Raw genomic sequence first — 17,786 nt, 5'->3', positions numbered from 1 at the left:
TTATAAGATAATGGGAGATATAAAAATGACAGTTTTATCAGATTTATTCAATAATTTTTCTGTGTATGGTAAATCTTAAAATACTCAATATGCAGCACAGTGTTACAGTCTGGGCAGTCGTATCTAGTCTGTTTCCAGTTCTTCTTGCTTAATGTCTTTCTCTGCACAATATACCTTACACTGTTGTGTCGGACTTTTTCCGTGATGGTACAGTTTCAGTAAAATGTCAATGATGGACATCCTGGTTGATGTTTCACTACCTCTTATTTTCCTAGTATTTGGTGTATTAGACCTAGTTTAAGTTGTAAATGGCTTTTAAACCCTCTTATTTTGAATAAATAACAAATAATTTCCATATTGTTTGGCCTAAAAGATGCATAAAAATTTTACAGTATTTTTTCCTCACTTCTTGTACATGGGATAGCTTGTTATGTATTGATCAACTCTACTAGTACTGCCCAAAGAATTATAATCATTGACCACTACTGGGGTTTTCTTAGTTTCATTTCTTTTTTCAGGTTGTAGCATTTCTGTATCATGTAGTTGACAGTAAGGAGACATCTATTTTTTCTTTCCATTTCGTAACACAGGCTCTTCCTCTCCTTTATGCTAACCTTTCTCTCTTTTTCAGTTTTTTCTTTTGCAGATCTCTTGCCACTTCCTTCCTGTGCAGGCTCAGTGTCCAAAATGCACTGTCAAAGACTATCACTGAGTTCTGGAAGAGTATAGAAATTATATCTAATGTACTTATGAGTTTTTATACACTGTAGTACAAAATTAAAGGCTATTTGAAACAAATAAACACAAATTAACAAAAGGCAATAACCAGAAATTATTATATTTCACTAGAAATGAACATCAAAGGTGAAAATGTTCTAAATAAAAAAGTATGCAAAAAATAGTTGATGTAAAACAGACAGTATATCTCCGGTAAATAAGAATTGACTGGTTGGAGTAACACCTGCCTGAGGACTCTTGGGACAGTCATTATATAGACACGCTGCCTGAGTGACCGTCGGGATACACTGTCATGTGGTTCATGTTCTTTGGCTTGGAGCTTTGGCACTTGCTGCTGCCTCCATTGTCACATGGGCTGATCTGTGTCCCTCAGGATTCTTCTAAGGACATCATTCCTGTTGGGCTTAAGACTCACTGACTCCAGAATGATCTCATTTTAACTGGATCACATCTGCAAAGGTCCTATGTCCAGAGAAGGTCACATTCACCTATCTTTTTGGAGCCACCTGCCTTGGGGAGGTGGAGGTTAGAGAGCCTTGTCAGCTGCCCAGATGGCTTGATACGCATGGCTTGTTTACTTGTTATGCCCCAGCCTCCCTGCCTTTACTGCTCATATTTTGCAACAGGTCCTGGGTTACACATTCCTCATCCAGGGCCAGGAACCATCTCCTTAGTACTTTCAAATGTTTTACTATTTCCTTTCTGTATTCTTCAGCTTTGAGTTTCAGCAGTGAAATTCCCTAGGCAGCTAACTTCATAAACAGGCAGAGTTTGTTCAGCTCACAGTTGCAGAGATCCAGGGGTGTGTTGCCTGCTTAGGCTAGACTCTGGCAGAGGTCCTCTTAGGTGCAGCCACATTGTAGCAGAGACCCCTACATGGGACAGGGCTGACTTTGCCAAACAGGAAGGGAGAGAGACTGAGGTCCTGCCCTCCCTTCTCAGAGCATGTCCTGTGACCTAAGGACTCCCCTAGGCCCACCTCCTGCAGGTTCCACCCCTTCCCAGTAGGGATACCCTGGGAATCAAACCTCTAATCACAGTGGAGGCTGGAGGAACACAGTTAAACTGTATCTAAACTCTAGCATCCTCCCACAGCCTCTCCCTGAAAAACTGGAAATAGCAAATAACACTTCAGTTTACAACTGTGAGCACTTTCTCAGAAAGAGGTAAATTTCACAGTATTGCAACAAGCAGAATATACCCTCAGTTCTTGCAAAAGTCTTTAAGTCTTTTTAATACTGAGTGTGGCTTTTAAAGAACAGCGAGGCACCTGTCAGTCGAAGCTCCATCAAGTGACTTCTAGCCCCAAGGAGGATTATAAAAGGCAGAATTGCTACCTCTTCAGAAGCGTCTCTGTGTGTCAGCTCTTTCCAGTTCCCCCAGAAACAGGGGCTCAGATTCCTCAAACTTGAAGACAATTAATTTCTTGTGCAGAGGGCTGAAACTAGTGTGGTCAAAGCTGGGTGTCAGTAATATTACATGAATGCAAAGTCAGTGGGTGATGAAATAGCTATGTTGCTGATCTCCTGGTGGGGACTGCTTTTGGGGTGCCTCATCCTGCTTGGTGTGAGGATACCTCCCAGTTTTAATACTTTCAGAACCATTTGTCCACTGTCTGACACTGCGTGAATTGGGGCCCATCTTTGCTGTTGGTCTGACCCTCTCTCACAGCAGAGGTGATTGTGGTCCCTCCCTCTCCTCTGGGAATTCTCAGCTTGTGGCCTCTTGGGAAAATTACTCTCCCAAAACCCCTAGTAATTTCCTTGTATATCTTATATCAGATAAAAAATTAACTTCATGAAACCAGTGTGTGAATTTTACTTTGTAAGTACAACAAACATAAAGTATATGAGGAATAATTTAATAGTTCTCTAGTTATCAGACTATTGCAAACAACTTAAAAGTACCAGGAGATTTTTCCTGCCTGGGCCAGCTTTGGGTGGGAGGCAGGAAGAATCCTGGGCACCTTCCACTCACCTGACCTGCCTCAGCCCTGGGGCTGCTGTCCTTTGATTTGCTTTGAATCTTAGGATTTGCCTAATACTTTGTTGTGACTTTTTGAGTAAATCAGCTGGATTTCATTTCATGGAGTGAAAACATAGTTAAGGTAACTGCACATGATTGTCTATGACTTTGTAAGAAGGGGAATCGTGGCTGAGGCATCACGTGGAATGCTGTATTTTCAGTTTGGAATTACCTGAGTTTTGGAGGACAGTTTTAAAGACCATGATTATGCAGCTCACGGAGTACGTGTCCAGGGCTGGGTTCACATGTTCTTGTCCCAGAGTAGACAGGTGACCAGATGGGTCTTGTTAGGTGATTCTTCTAGGTATACTTGTGTCTCTCCCTGTCAACCCAATTTTTTTCCACTAGAATCATCTTCCCCATTTACTGTGTTACTTAAAATCTTACTGCATGAGACTTAACCTCTCTTTCCATATTCTCCAAAAAGACTATGCATGGACTCTGCACAGCATATCTATACTTTTTGCTTCCTTAAGTGCCCATGATAATTTATGTCAGTGGACTCCATTGTTACACTTTCCTTTTATATCCTACGTAACCTTAAATAGGATTTGGTAGAACACAGGGAGTTCAATTAACTGTTTTTGAATTATACTGTATTTGTCAACTGGGATTCAGATAATTATGATTTAAGACTCACATTTTAAAAAATTAGATTAGACTGGATTAGTAGTATCTCATGCAAATGTATTCCTCTGAAATTCTTAAATGTTGATTTTAGGGACAAATGGTGCAGAAGGGAACTTACACTGAGTTTCTGAAATCTGGAATAGATTTTGGCTCCCTTTTAAAGAAGGAAAACGAGGAAGCTGAACCATCTTCAGTTCCAGGCACCCCAACACTAAGGAATCGTACCTTCTCGGAGTCTTCTGTTTGGTCTCAACAATCTTCTAGACCCTCTTTGAAAGATGGCATTCCAGAGGGCCAAGACGTGAGTTCATCTAACATTGTGACCTGACTCAGGGTCTTGGGGGCTCATGAAACTTTGGTCTACTGTACTTGTGGCATCCTCTTGTGGCTCTGAGATTCTTTTTATGTCCAGAAGCGTAATTCAGTGACCCCTTGACCCTTGCCCTCCTGTGGCCTACATTAAATCAACTACTTTTAGGATTTGTGATTTATTAGCATGTTCTGTCACTGTGAGTAGCTGATGGTATTCTTTTGCCCTGTTTTCAGATGCAGGCCAGAAGACCTACTAACTCCTTGATCATAATTGACACTTCAGAATTAGTTCCTTTTTTTTCCTTTTTATTGTTCAAGTCTGAGAGTCGCATCTTAATTCATCTGCGAATGCCCAGAGGTCAGCATAGTGCCAAGAACATCCTTAATTAGTGTGACTCTTAAATATATTCTCAGTCTTCCAGGCAGAAATCCATGAAACCTCTCTTTAAAGAAGTTATCCTTTGGTATTGGTTGGTGATATATTCCAGAACTCCTGCAGATACCAAAATCTGAGCTTCCCCAAATCACTTGTATAAAATACCATGGTATTTGTATATAATCTGTGCACATCTTCCATATACTTTATCTCCAAGTTAATTTAGTACAATGTAGGTGCTACGTAAGTAGACTTATATTGAATTATTTATGGAATAATGACAAAATAAAAAATCTATACATACTCAATTCAGTTACAGTTTTTTTTCCCTGAGTGCTTTTGATCAATGATGTGATGCAGAGATCTGAGTGATAGATAGATAATCCTTGCTATCCAGACCCTTACTGTCCAAATTGAGGAGCCTGGATGATTCTGTTATAAATGACTGAGATGATAGCTATCCCTTGCTAGCCAGACTCACTTCCCAGATGTATAATTTGACCTCAGTTACTGAATTTGACCTATAGGCCTATGCTGTGTTTTTGTTGTTCATTGTGGTTGCTGGGGTGCTGGTGATAGAATTGAGGACCTGGTGCATGCTAAGCACCCCCAGCCTTCTAGTGTATGTTTTCATTCTGAGGTGATGCAAGTGATGCATTTGATCCACACCATTTAGTTGTTTTGGAATAAGCCTCATTATTTACATTTGCATTTGGGTATTTTAGGCATGTGCCAGAAATCATGGCACATGCCTAAATCATGGCACTCTACTTCATGCAAAGCCACTACAGAGTACAGATGCTATCCTCTTAGTTCTCATAGTCTCTGTCAAGTGGGATGACTGGTCCTGGGCAAATGTGTTTATAGATTGGCAAGATAAAGCTTGCACACCCTGCTAGGTATCTGCAATACCCTACCCATGGAAGATACTCATTTGACTCCTACCAGTTGCATCTGATTGCCTCTCTTCCCACAGCTTTGCTAACAAGGTGCACTGTCAGCTTCTGAAACTGTCTTGGGTACCGTTTTGTCTCTTACAGCCAGAGAATGTACAGGTAACACAATCAGAGGAGAGCCGTTCAGAAGGGAAGGTTGGCTTCAAGGCCTACAAGAATTACTTCACAGCAGGTGCTTCCTGGTTTATCATCATTTTCCTTATTCTGCTAAACATGGCAGCTCAGGTAAATAATATTTACACCCCTGGAGTGGCATTTACACACTCACATTTATGCTGTGGTCACTGCATTCTGCGATTCTCTTGGAATTTGCTCTGAAGTTCTGTCTTTGACCTCAGTTACTGGATTTGACCAACATAGACCTATGCTGTGTGTTTTGTTGTGATGGGTGATGTTGGGTGGGGTTGCATGGACAGGACCAGCTTCTAGAGAAGAAAGATACCTTGTAAAGATCTGAAGATACGCTGTGTGCTTCCCCACCCTATTGTTGTCTGGGAAGTTGGCCTTGGCACACACCTGAGCCCCGAGGAACACCTCAGTTTTCTGAGCTGTCCTTTTGATTACACACTGTTGTGGCCTAGAGTTCAGAGTTGAAGTTGTGCCAACGCTGGATTTTTTTGTTTCCTTTCTCCAGGTTACCTATGTCCTTCAGGACTGGTGGCTTTCCTATTGGTGAGTTATTCCTCCCCTCACACAAAGTGTCATGCAGTCAACACAAACCCTCACTTTTCCACAGAGTTTGGAGGAGAGGTGTAGTTTGTTGAACCTTTCCTTCTAATCCTCACTTAGTTACCTGAAGAAAAATTAAAGTTCTTGCTGGTGGAATGTGACCCATAATGGTCTCTACCCACGTCTGATTCTCAGCCGCATGTTGAGAACCAAAAGTCACAATTCAAATTGAATTTTTATAAGGCAAGTGCGTGACAGGCCATGTGCACTGGAAGTCATTTTCCATCACAAAACATTTTCTTCCAAATTGAGGTTCCTTTTGTTTTGTTGGGTTTTTTTTTTTTTTTTGTATTTATCTGATTTTTATCCCTAGCTTTTTAATATATTTTTTCCTCTCCTGTTCCATAGGGCAAATGAACAAAGCACACCGAATGTCACTGTAAATGGGAAAGGAAATGTAACTGAGAAGCTAGATCTTAACTGGTACTTAGGAATTTATGCAGGTAAAGTTAATCATTTGGTCTATTATATGAGAGCCTGAGATGCTTACAATGAGCCAGTGTGAGTAACCGGGGCTTCCAGGAGTAATTGAGTAATGTCTTAACCGATTAGGAGACTGAGTTGCATTTATTCTGTGAATTAATTAGAATAATTATTTTTAAAATCTACTAGAAGAAAGAGGCTGAATGGAAGACTCTTAATTTGCTCTGTACTGGATTTTGAAAGTTAAACTAGGATTGAGCATTCAGAAAATCAGCCACTGGAAATATGTGGCCATTGTCTATTCTAATAGGTTGCTTTAGCTAAATCTTATATCATTATATGGCTGGGCAAGGGGATTAGAAACGGATCCCCACCCTGCGGTTCGGATTGTTCCAATTCTGTCTGAATAAACCCTGGCTTTTATTGAACTTGGATGAAATCCTCTGGCAGCAAGGACCCCAAAATAAAAGCATTATTCCCTCCCAGGTATGCAAAGCTCCCTTCTCCACACTGCTCATCTCTCGGGCTTCACTAATTACTTAAGAGGGAAGCTAAGCAGGGAGAAATCCAGTGTCTGGGAATTACGACTTCTCTTTCTTACCTGGCGATCACAATGTTATCGCATCCCCAACTGTGTGATTAACTTTAACATTTGGCTTGCCAGACTAATATTAACACTGCATTCTGTTTGCACAGGAGTGCTTGGAATGTATGTAGCATTACACACTTTTTAAAGGAAATCCTCATCTAAAATTTTAAATATATTCACCGGAAACACTCATAGAAGCTTTCTTCAGAGGTAGAGTGAGTAGCTTTGTAAGAACCCACTCACTGAAATTTGGCATTTTGTTGATTTCTTGCTAAGAAATCCAAATCCGTTAGCTACTTACTATCCAGATTGGCAGATGAACTGAAACCTAAAGGAGAAAGGAACAGGGTTCCATTGTATATTCAACTAGGGCGGCGGGCTAAGGAAAATGCCTGTTAATGGAGTTTCTGAATTTGAGCAGCTTTCAGAGGTTAAATAATAGTGCTGTGTTGTTACAAGAGGAAAGATTTATTCCTGAAATTATCCCCATTCTATGCAGCACTGCGAATTAGAAGGTATTAGGAAAGCAGGGATGGGCAGATTGCTCCCGTCCTTGCCTGGCATTCCAGAAGCCCTGAGTTTGATACCTACCACCACCACACACACACATAGACACACACACAAGGTGCATGTACACATGAGTGCACAAGACAGAGAGGGTGAGTTTGATTTCGTGTGCATATTAAATCACGTATGTCTTAATAAAATGTATAATTTGTTAAAAATGCTTTGTGTTTCTTTAAATCAGTGGGAGATCAGTTTATTGAGGTTATCTTATATTAAATATAACATGTTTTCTTGCAATTCAACAATTTAAGAGCTTTTCCATGTGCAATTTAATGTGATATTTTCAAATTCTTTAAAGCTCCTTGGGCATTTTCTACAAGGAAAAGGTAAATCATTTCTCCTATCCCCTGTTACTGTCAGATGTTGGTACTAGGATGTTAGGTGGTGGGACATATTGTAAATAATGAGATTTAGAATATGGAGAAGGGGAAGACTAACTGCTTATTAATGGTTATCTTCTAGGTCTTTAGGAGAACGTGTAAATAAATTAGGAAGGCTTAAGATGAAATTGTGGTTTACACCCCATTTTTCTCCCATGTAGTTTTCATTCTGTAAGAGAAAAATGAACTGTTTTAATTATTTTGTCAGTGTATCCTTACACACAGCATACTTTTGTATTTATATGTTGCTTGACTTGCTTTAGCATACACGGAAATGCGAGGATCCTGTGTATCTGACTGGTGTTCCTTTTTTTTAGGTTTGACTGTAGCTACTATCCTTTTTGGCATAGCAAGATCGCTGTTGGTGTTCTATGTCCTTGTTAATTCTTCCCAAACTTTGCACAACAAAATGTTCGAGTCAATCCTGAAAGCTCCAGTATTGTTCTTCGATAGAAATCCAATAGGTAAGTCAGATGCTACATTTCTCAGCATTTTGTTAACACATAGAGATCTGGTGACACTGCAGTCTTTGAAAAAGGAGGTGTCGCCGGGAGAAAATTGCTGTGTGTGTTCATTCATTTTCTATGAAAAGCTTCACTGATATTTTTCTCCTACCAGAGGAAATCTAAATACTGGGGAACTTTGAGCCTGCATTTTGGTGTGTATGTGTATGGAGCAATAAATGGATGTTCACTTTGCAGAATGATTCAGAAATACATTTGTTGCACAGTATATGAAGCATTCTGCCTCCATGCAAATGTGCTTAGATGCAGTCGATCAGTTGCTAAAATACTGACTGTGCTTACACTGCGTTAGCCAAGACCTTTTCTAGAAAGGTCTCCTAAGAAGCTGTGCTCTCTGAACATATGACAGGATATGTGTTCTTTCCTTTGGAAGCCCATCCATTTTTGCAGTCCCTGAGCTTTTGAATAGGTTTACCTGAAATGGTAATGGAAGAGTTAGCTAAAACCTAAAATTAATAAAATGTGGACACATCCTTCAGTAAAGCTTTAAATTCTGTGTATTTTAAAACTTCCTTTTTTCTCTTTGATTTGTTACCATAACCTATGACCATCCATTAGCTTTGTGGTCTCCAAGAGGGCTTTGGGTACATACCAGAGGCTCTAGGGTCCCCACATGGTGAGCCTCAGTAGCTCATGTCTCCAGGGAGAGTTCACCTTCTCCATATACCACCCTCCAAGTGGTATAAGTCTCTGCCCTGTACCCCTTGACACATCTTGGCTTCTGATGGTGGCCTCTTTGCCTTGGGATTCTGAGAAGAGAACTCAAGTCATTACTCATGTCCTACCCTGGTCATTGGGTGGACTTGTGGTAAGGCCCAGAGTGGCTTTGTTTATACAGATGGTCATTGAAAGAACCTATCGGGCAGGGCAGTGGCCTGCAGGAAGCACAGGAATACCTGCAGCTTGGCCAGTGGTTAGCTGTGTGACCAAGGCCAAAGCACATAGCTGCCATGAGGCAGCAAATCCCAAAGTGGGGTGTTGTGGTTAAAGTACGGACCCTGGAGCCAGCTTTCCGGGTTCAGTCTTAGCCCTGGTAAAAGTAATAGCTGGTTGTGGTTATATTAACACTCGTGTGTTAATACTTAATTTCCCTCTGCCTCAGTCTGTTCTTATCTATGAAATGCGAGTGTCATTCTTATCCACCTGATTGAAATGCTGTGAAAACCAAGGCTAATGTGTTCACTGCTTGAAGCAGCGCCTAGCTCTAAGGTCCTTGCCCAGCTAATGTTAGCCACAGTGACGCAGTCTCTAAAGTTCACCATCCTGACCTGTGGGGTGGGAGTGACTCCCACTCTTCCTGTTTTACATGGTGGCTGTGAGGATTAAATAAGACTGAAAGCATCTTGAGTAGATTTACCCAACACATATCTAGTCTGGGTGCCGTGTGAAGTGTGAGGAATTACAAACTGCAAGGGCTGCACAAATAACACGATCTGACTGCAGCTGTGGTTAAAGAGTGATAGAAGGACATGTGTACTGTTAGGGCTCTACAGCTGTTCCACTTTGCCGATTAATTGGAAAACTGCAGACATAAAGTGTGAAACCTATCTGAGCCTGCATTCTGTTACCATGAGCCGAACGCAGCGGACTAGGGCTAACCAAGCACTTCCTGGTCAAGATGCAAGGCTTTACTCATGCTGATTTGTTTACTGTGCAGGACTTTGGGGCCTGCTCAGTCTGAGAGGTTACTAATACAGCAGTGCATGGGCATTCAACTTGCCACCCTCTGCTGTGTTGATTGTATCTTTAGTGCCCAGGTGAATATTCCAGGTAGGCCTTGTTTGCCCAGTATGTTTAGAAGTTGTGAATTACTTACTTTTTTAGTGGTAGATTTAAAATAAATGAAAGTTGTTTTTTAGATTTTTTTCTTTCTATTTGCACTTATATCAATGATGAAGGACATACCAAAGCTACAAATTATATCAGTAGTTCATATTATTAATCTATGTATCGTCATGGTTCTAAATATATATTAAAAAACTCACCCCTGGGATAGCAAGGAGCACACCCTGTCTTTCAGTCCTGGTCAGTGCGTGTGTTACACATGTAGAGGTCAACCTCTTTCCACCCTGACTTCCTCCTGAGTTCCAGTGCATGTTCTCTGAGCAGTGTAGGGAGACAAGAAACACAGTTGCTTTTTTCTTAGTACTGCGTTCAGAGCAAGCTCCCAAGGGGTCAGAAAGAGTTTCCTATGAGCAGCCCCCCGACATCTCCCAGATTCTAGAGAAGAGGAAGAATGCTTGGCTGGTGTAGTGTCCAGGAAGCCAGATGCGGGGTGGGGAGTGGTAGCAAAGCTAAGCTCCAGGTCGAGCTCCACTTGGTTTGTCCCCCCACAGGGTCCCCAGCTTGGAACCAAGACCTGGTCAGAGTGCCTTTCTGTCCCCTTCTCCAGGTCCCACTTGGACTGGGATGTAGGAATATCTTTTCTACCATCCATGAGTGCTCCAGCCCATCGTGCTGGACTGCCTCATACTTCTTCCTAGACTCTCTTTCCTGTTGCTAATCAGTGGAAGATATAGTGTATTTTGTTCATTTGGTTGATTTTTGAGATACAGGGTCTTGCTATGTAGTGCAGTCTGGCTGTAAAGTTACTGTGTAGGCCAGACTGGTCCTAAACTTGCTGTGATCCTCTTGCTTCAGCCTCCCAAATCCTGGGATCACTGGCGTGTGCCACTACACCCAGATGCAGTATATTTTGGTGATGGTTTATGTGTGTCTATTACTGTTATGGAATCTCACTTTAGTGGTGTCTATACTTCTTCCACAGTTCGATTATGACCTCAGTCAAATAGTGCATTTCACACATTATCCAATACCATTAACTGCATCTGCCCCTTCTCAGCAAAATTTACCTTCACGCTTGGCCCTGTTGCAGTTCAATCAGATCTGAATTAATGGGTCAACTGTAAGTCATTTAGCATTTAAGAGCTGATTTCTCTTTTAAATGGAAATCAGGTTTGCATTGTGCGAGCCAGATCCTTGCTACTTTTGAATTCGGCACAAGGAGGCAGCAGGCTCTGCAGAATGCATGGACAGAGTCAGTGCATGCCTGGGAAAACCTAGGTTTGATATTAAGCCTTTCTCGAAAATCCCATTTTTCTAGCATGGGTCTTTGTACCTTAATATGTATTGATAGAGACTTTTAAAAGCAGCCTTTATGTTTTGAAACATTAAACTGCATGAATAAATATTAAAATGTTGTCCAGGAAAGCCTTGCATTTCATACAAGGATATCTAGATTCTGAGACAGAGAGGACTCCTTGGCTGGATGCATTTAAATTCCTAAAAGATTTTGGCTGCTTCTATGACCTCGTCCTGTTTCCTTTGTGAGTTTAGGGAGAAAGAGAATCACAGTTTCTTAAGTTTTCGTCCAAGCCATGAGAGTCAGCAGAAACCTTTTATTCCTTCAAGTTTCTCAGCCCACCCCACTTCATTTGGAGACCAGACAAGCGGCTAATTGTCCTGCCTTCTCTTGCCTGATGATGGTGATATAAAATGTGGCCAACTGAACTGATTTTAGTGCATTCCAGATAAATATTTATTTGCTTTTAATTTTTTAAAACTTGGCTTTGAGAAACTGAGCCACTGGTGTCAGTAGAGGTATTTGTTATTCTCTTGGGAAGTACAGAGTTAATGTTGGGTTATCGCCTATTTTTTCATCTGTACCATCAGTTTTTCTGTGATGTGTACATATGCTCATTTGTGCATTCTGCGGGGTAAAAAAGTACAAATTTGTGTTGTCATCTTTTCTTTATGGCTTGATTTAGGTGCGAACTTAAGATCCTAGAAAAAGGGGGGTAGAAGTGGGCATGCTTACTTAAGCATTCCACAGGGTAAAAAAGTACAAATTTTATCATCTTTTTATGGCTTCAGTGAGAACTAAGACCCTAAGAAAAGAAAAAAACCCCACTGACTTCTGCTGTATTTTAATTTTTTTCCTAGAAGGTACTTGTAGTCCCGGAGGTATGGATTTTTGAGGCAGACATTCTCATAGTCTCCTTAATCAGAAATCCAGAGTTGCCCTAATGCCAATTCCCAGCCCAACTGAGTGGGAAATTAGGCTCTGAAGATGACTTCCGAATGTAAAATATCCCGAATCAGGATGTGCATCTTAGAGGGGCTGGGAGAGGAGGGTGGACTATTGTTCCCTTTCTGTCTCCTGGAAAGGGACTCCTGAATTCACTGCAAGTTGCTAAATATCTCACAAATAAGGGAAAAGCGAATTGAAAGTCACACGCTAAGGTTTTTGTGTTATCAGAAAGACTCTATTGCTATACTACTTACAAAATCAGTTGTCAACATACAGCTGCCTTGCCAGAAAAGAAAAGTCATCAATAGAGAAGAACTCTAATTGCAGGATTGCCTATCTGTTTATTCAGTTCAAATGACCACTGGAGTGCTAAATGCATATTTTAACAAGTGTAATATTTCAGCACTGTCAAAATTACCTTGACAATAATAGGCCTGTTAAATTATAGCTCTATAAGTTCGGAGGTAAAATGGCTCTGCTTAGCACACATTAATCTATGCCTGTTCACACAAGTGCTTGTGCTGAGCAGGTAGCATGTTTGAACAAGAAATACTGGTCTTAAAACCTCTGATTTATGGTAGGTGTTGTTTTGACGCAGCGTCATTCAGACGATTTACAAGGCAAGGCTTCATGTTAAAATATCTCACCAGTGTCATCATTCGTCACTGACATAAATATTCAGTAGTGTTGCTGGAAAATTGGTCATATGCCCATTCATGCCAGATCACTTGCTGTGTTTCCTTTCAAGTGAAATCTGCTGTGGATATGGCTAAAAGAAACTATGAGTTTTCTTCCTTGAGAACAGATGAGCTGAAAGAAATTGAGAATAAGAATAACTGTCCTGACAGCTTTCATGTACTCATCCTGCCTAGGTTGTTTTTAATTCTGGCATGCATCCTACAGGCTTTTTCTTCCCCTTTCCTTGCTTGTACAGAATTGTAAAGAACATATTTATATGTACATTAGTTAGTTTAAGAGTCTTTTTCTATTCAGAGTGAAGTTAGTCATCATCTGAAAGGCTTTGTTGCAAAACAAAAACACAGATTTCCCCTTTCATTTTTCCCTGGTAATAATAACAAATGCAAGTGACTCTAAAGGAAATCACACAAAAGATTGCATCAATCATAATGATTCTCAATAGCCACATAAATATTATTTTTTCAGCTTTGAATGAAGCAGCTAATGGTTTGAAGTAGGTGTGGTAATTAAATCCTGTCTAGTTGTCACATATTAAAAATAATGTTTTTTCATATAACAATGGTGATATGTACTTAAACTCTTATCAGGGGCGATATTAAGTGATATTTTATGGGAGTTGCTCTATTTACTGCTAATAATATGATAAAAGCTTTTGTTGTGAGTTTAAATAGTGAAAGAGTTACATATATTTGATTGTGAGTGTTGTCAGTAATCTCTGTAAATGCAGTTATTGTAGCACTTGTCTGCAGCTGGTCAATACTGCACCGCTTTAGTTTTGAATCTATTAGAATGTTCTTATTACTCTTTATGGTTTTTTTGGTGTGTGTCCATAATAAATCATAATGGAAATACTGGGAACTTAGTAACAGAGGAAGCATTGTGTGCATGGTTGTTCAATAAAATGTTGAAAAGATAGGGTTTGGGAAGCTAGTACCTAGCTTATAGTGATAATCATGTAATATTTTAAGAAGTCATAAGGATAATGTTTTGCTTCATTGTTTTCCAATCGTGTGTCTATTAATTGGTATATGTATTTATATCTTATCTCCGCCTCTTTATTACAGACATTATTTGCCATGAAGAAACTAGGGAAACCCCTAAATGTTTATAGCATTGAAACTGTGATGTTTTATTTCACATGGTTTAGTTTTTTTAATCAAAATTTTTATAGTACTTAACAAAATTGTGGTTATAGTTTAAGGTAGGTAATTATGTATTTACTGCCTGAATTTTTTTTTTAACCTTCACACTTCCTATTTTGTCAGAATTAAATTCTCCACTTCTGATATCTGTGGCTATGATGCTATTTAAGTTTTCATTGATGTGATATGAGCTAGGCAGCCTCTGGCATCCTGGTGTCTGGTGTTAGTACTTTCAGCACTTGGGATTACCTGGATGTGTGATTGATAGTAATTCAGTGTTATGTTAAAAGATTTCCTCTCCAGTAGTTAGTTCCACATTGTAGTTCCTTGTGTCTGTCAGGAATGTATCAAAGCATTTTCAGGATGTAATTCTTTGGTTTTGTGTAACCATTGAAAGAACCAATGAATTCGTATTTTTGGGCCAGCTTCAACATGAGTAAATATTGATGTGTATTACTGAGCTTACCAGGAGTAACACATAATTTTCAGATACCAAGTGGAAGTCAGTGGAGACTAGCTAGGTTGAATTCCATTCTGGTTTGCTGTAAAGTTAAGTGCTTCGATTCAAAGACTTAATTTTGAAGCTCTTGTATAACGCCATGGAGAAAGCATTGATTTTCATTTATAACCAGAGTTTCTGTGTTCAATTATTTCATCTTTTTTCCCCCTTTATGGTGAAAATTGGTTTATTTTACTGAGAAGAAACTAGATAAAAAATTTGAGTATTTATAACATTGAGCCCGTGACATTTTATTTCATAGAAAGTTAAAAATTTTTGATCAAAATTTTGATAGTATGTATCAAATTATAGTTACCTTAAAACTATATAATCATATGTGGGACCCTGTGTTTGACTGGCCTTGTGTTTCTGGTACATTGGAATTTATCTACTGGGTTATTGCTAAATCTTAGAACTCAGGGTTGGCCACATGGTAGCTGTTGAGTAAATACCTGTTGGGCATTTAGAACACAGAAAGGTCTCACATTTGCATCTCTCCAAGTGACACCCATGGAAGAACAATGGAACTTCACAGTATTGAAATAAAATTAGGGTCTGTTTGTCTTACAGTTGGTGCTTATATTAATTTGGGTTCTTCCCTATAATTTTTGCAGAAGTACAATTTGTAATAGATTATTTACAGGAGACTTTGTTTCATTTACGTGATGATTTGAAAAAACAATATATGTTGGTTTTTTAGAAGTCATGATTCATGGAGCTAGGCTATACAGGATTCCAAGTTAACCTGTGTTGTTTATCAATCAAGGAAATGAGACTGTCAAATACCTAATAAATTTCCTAGGGTTTCAACATGCATTGAAGAATACTTTCAGCGCTTCTGTGAGCTACCTGTTTGGTAAGCCAGTGCTCACATCACTTCTCTTGTCCTTGGGTTCCTATTTAGAGTGGCTTTTTCTCTCACCAGTCATATCTTGATTATTTTAGTTGTCTCCTGTGATCCCAGGATTGGGGCACAAAGTTTCTGCTCTCAAAGGTGTTTGCAAGATAAATACAGAGACTGGATTGTTTCCAAACCCTGTGCTTCACCTGTGTTTCTGTGACTTCATGTAGAAAAAATTCAGTTAAAAGTATAATAAGATGGCTGCAGAATGATGATCTAGATACATATACACACACTTAAAACGTAGACCAACTGTGTATACCTTCTTCATACCTTCATACCTTCTCTTTGGCATCAGTTTTGTAAAATTTCCCAAAACAGTTCTGGTACTTGAAGGTGAATTGTTTTTGAACTGAAATCACACCAGTGGGAGTGTGTGAGGAGTTTAGGAAGCCAGAGGAAGTGTTTCTTTATTTAAGATCACAATCTCTAAGTGCACGGCATAGTCCGCACAATTTTTAACTGTGCCTTCCAATGATTTCCTGACCCTTTGAGGAGTGTCTGGATGCTCTGGCTTATTTTGGAAAACTGGTGGCGAGCTACAGTGTTGCTGTTTCAAGGACCTACATGCACCTTGGACTTTCAGAAGTCTCCACACGGGAGAAGCCACAAGCAGTAGTGTTTCCTGTAGAAGTCGTGTTAAATCCTTGATCGATTTGAAGTTTCTCATTCTTGGTAACCAGGATTAATCTTTGAGAAATTCCTCATTTAAGTGGAAACTTTTTAATATCTAAAAAAGACTTGACAAGCTTCAAAGTACATTTTGAGTAGAAGTTTATTAAGATGCTGTGATTATATGGAAAGCTATCACCGAATCAAGTTTTCTGTTCTAGAAATACTTTCATTTCTCTTTGCATTTGCATTTTAATAGACTGTGTCACATGGGCAAATGTTTCAACCTCTTGAACACCTGGAAGTCTATTTTAGACTTGTTCTAGTGTTTAGAAATCTTTAGCCAGACATTATTCTAAACACAATCACGCTCATCATGATAGGAAAATCCTGCCCGCAGGTCTGGCTGTTGGTGAAGTACTCCGTGGTGCAGCTTGTTGTGAAAACACCCTTAGAAACTAGTGTCTGCCCTGGTGGATTTGCAGCCTGAGTCCCTGATTTCAGGATGTTTAAATCAATAATTAATGATTTCTCTCTGAACTTAAGTGGAAGTTTCTAGAAGAGTTCTTTTGATTCAGAGACTCGTCTCCTTTTGTCTTCTGTTTGATTAAAGCGTATAATTGGTTTGGAGATTTTTGAAGGTGGAAAGTGAGCACCAGTGTACCCAGTTCTTTTTGTTTTATGTGAAGATGTTTGTGAAGATACCACAGTGTAAGTTGATTTGTTTTTAAATGTATTTTCTGACATGTATAATTCCGTATACCTGGATCAGCGAGGGTGCTTTAAGATAGAATCATGCAGTTTTTTTAAAAAATTACATTTAAATAATTAAGGTACAAAGAAAATGGTTGCTTTTTTCTAAGTAGTCATTGTTTAAAACATTTTTTTCTCAAAAATTTTTCTGCTATTGGTGTCAGAATGCCCTGGGCTCACAAAATTTATTTCTTTTGAGGGAACTATAAATTCATTCCCTATTTGGAGAATAAAGTGGTATGATATCTTAAAATTATATCTGATACTAATATAAATCTTCTCTATATTTTCTCAATTAGCATAAAAATTAAAAAGTCAAGTCTGGTTTAATGAATTATATTGTAATCAGAAGTGTTTCTTATTGGTGCCATCTTCTGAAAGTTAGCCTTGAAATAGTCTTTAAGTGAAAGAGAGATTAACATGTATTTCAGAATGATGAAAATCGTGTTATTAGAAAACTTCTTTCTTGACTTAAAGATTGAACAAATAGTTGTTGACAGAAATAGCCAGCATAATAAAAGGGAACACCTGTCTAATCCAGGCATTGCTCTAGTTATCACACCATCAGATAAGCTGCTGTTAAGGAATTGTCAAGCCAGCGACCAGGTGAGTAGATCTAAGTCATACATCACAGAACTTTAAAAACTCAGTGGAAGAAGCTAAGCCCCCCTTTGTTTCCCTTTACCACACTTTTTAACCACTCCTCTTTACACACACCTGAAGCCATAGCAGTTTAAAGATCAATGGACTTGGCTTTCGGATATGTCTTTCACTGGGTTGCGTTCTATCAAAATAGCTAAACATTCTGGATGAGCTCAGACTTTGAAATCTTATACTGCAAAATAAGTCCTCATAATTTTTGTATAAACATTGGGCATTTTTTTCTAACGTAGATCAACTT

The 17,786-nt window shown here is 39.3% G+C and overlaps 1 protein-coding gene across 3 annotated transcripts in view; it reads left to right on the top strand.

Annotated features, from left to right (window-relative positions):
* Abcc4 (ATP binding cassette subfamily C member 4 (PEL blood group)) overlaps nt 1-17,786 on the top strand; it is a 228,956-nt gene that overhangs the window by 108,628 nt on the left and 102,542 nt on the right. For all 3 annotated transcript variants that reach the window (XM_063246938.1, XM_003477614.5, XM_063246937.1), the window contains 5 exons: nt 3,485-3,694; nt 5,122-5,262; nt 5,672-5,709; nt 6,115-6,209; nt 8,043-8,189. In XM_063246938.1, the coding sequence (XP_063103008.1) occupies nt 3,485-3,694; nt 5,122-5,262; nt 5,672-5,709; nt 6,115-6,209; nt 8,043-8,189 (631 nt within the window). The remainder of the gene's footprint in view (nt 1-3,484; nt 3,695-5,121; nt 5,263-5,671; nt 5,710-6,114; nt 6,210-8,042; nt 8,190-17,786) is intronic.

Source organism: Cavia porcellus, unplaced genomic scaffold (genome assembly GCF_034190915.1).
Source record: "Cavia porcellus strain 051 isolate PalLab524CR breed Dunkin Hartley unplaced genomic scaffold, mCavPor4.1 scaffold_4, whole genome shotgun sequence".
Classification (NCBI taxonomy): domain Eukaryota; kingdom Metazoa; phylum Chordata; class Mammalia; order Rodentia; family Caviidae; genus Cavia; species Cavia porcellus.
Note: the sequence above shows the minus strand (reverse complement) of the source record. Positions and strands in the feature narration are given on the sequence as shown.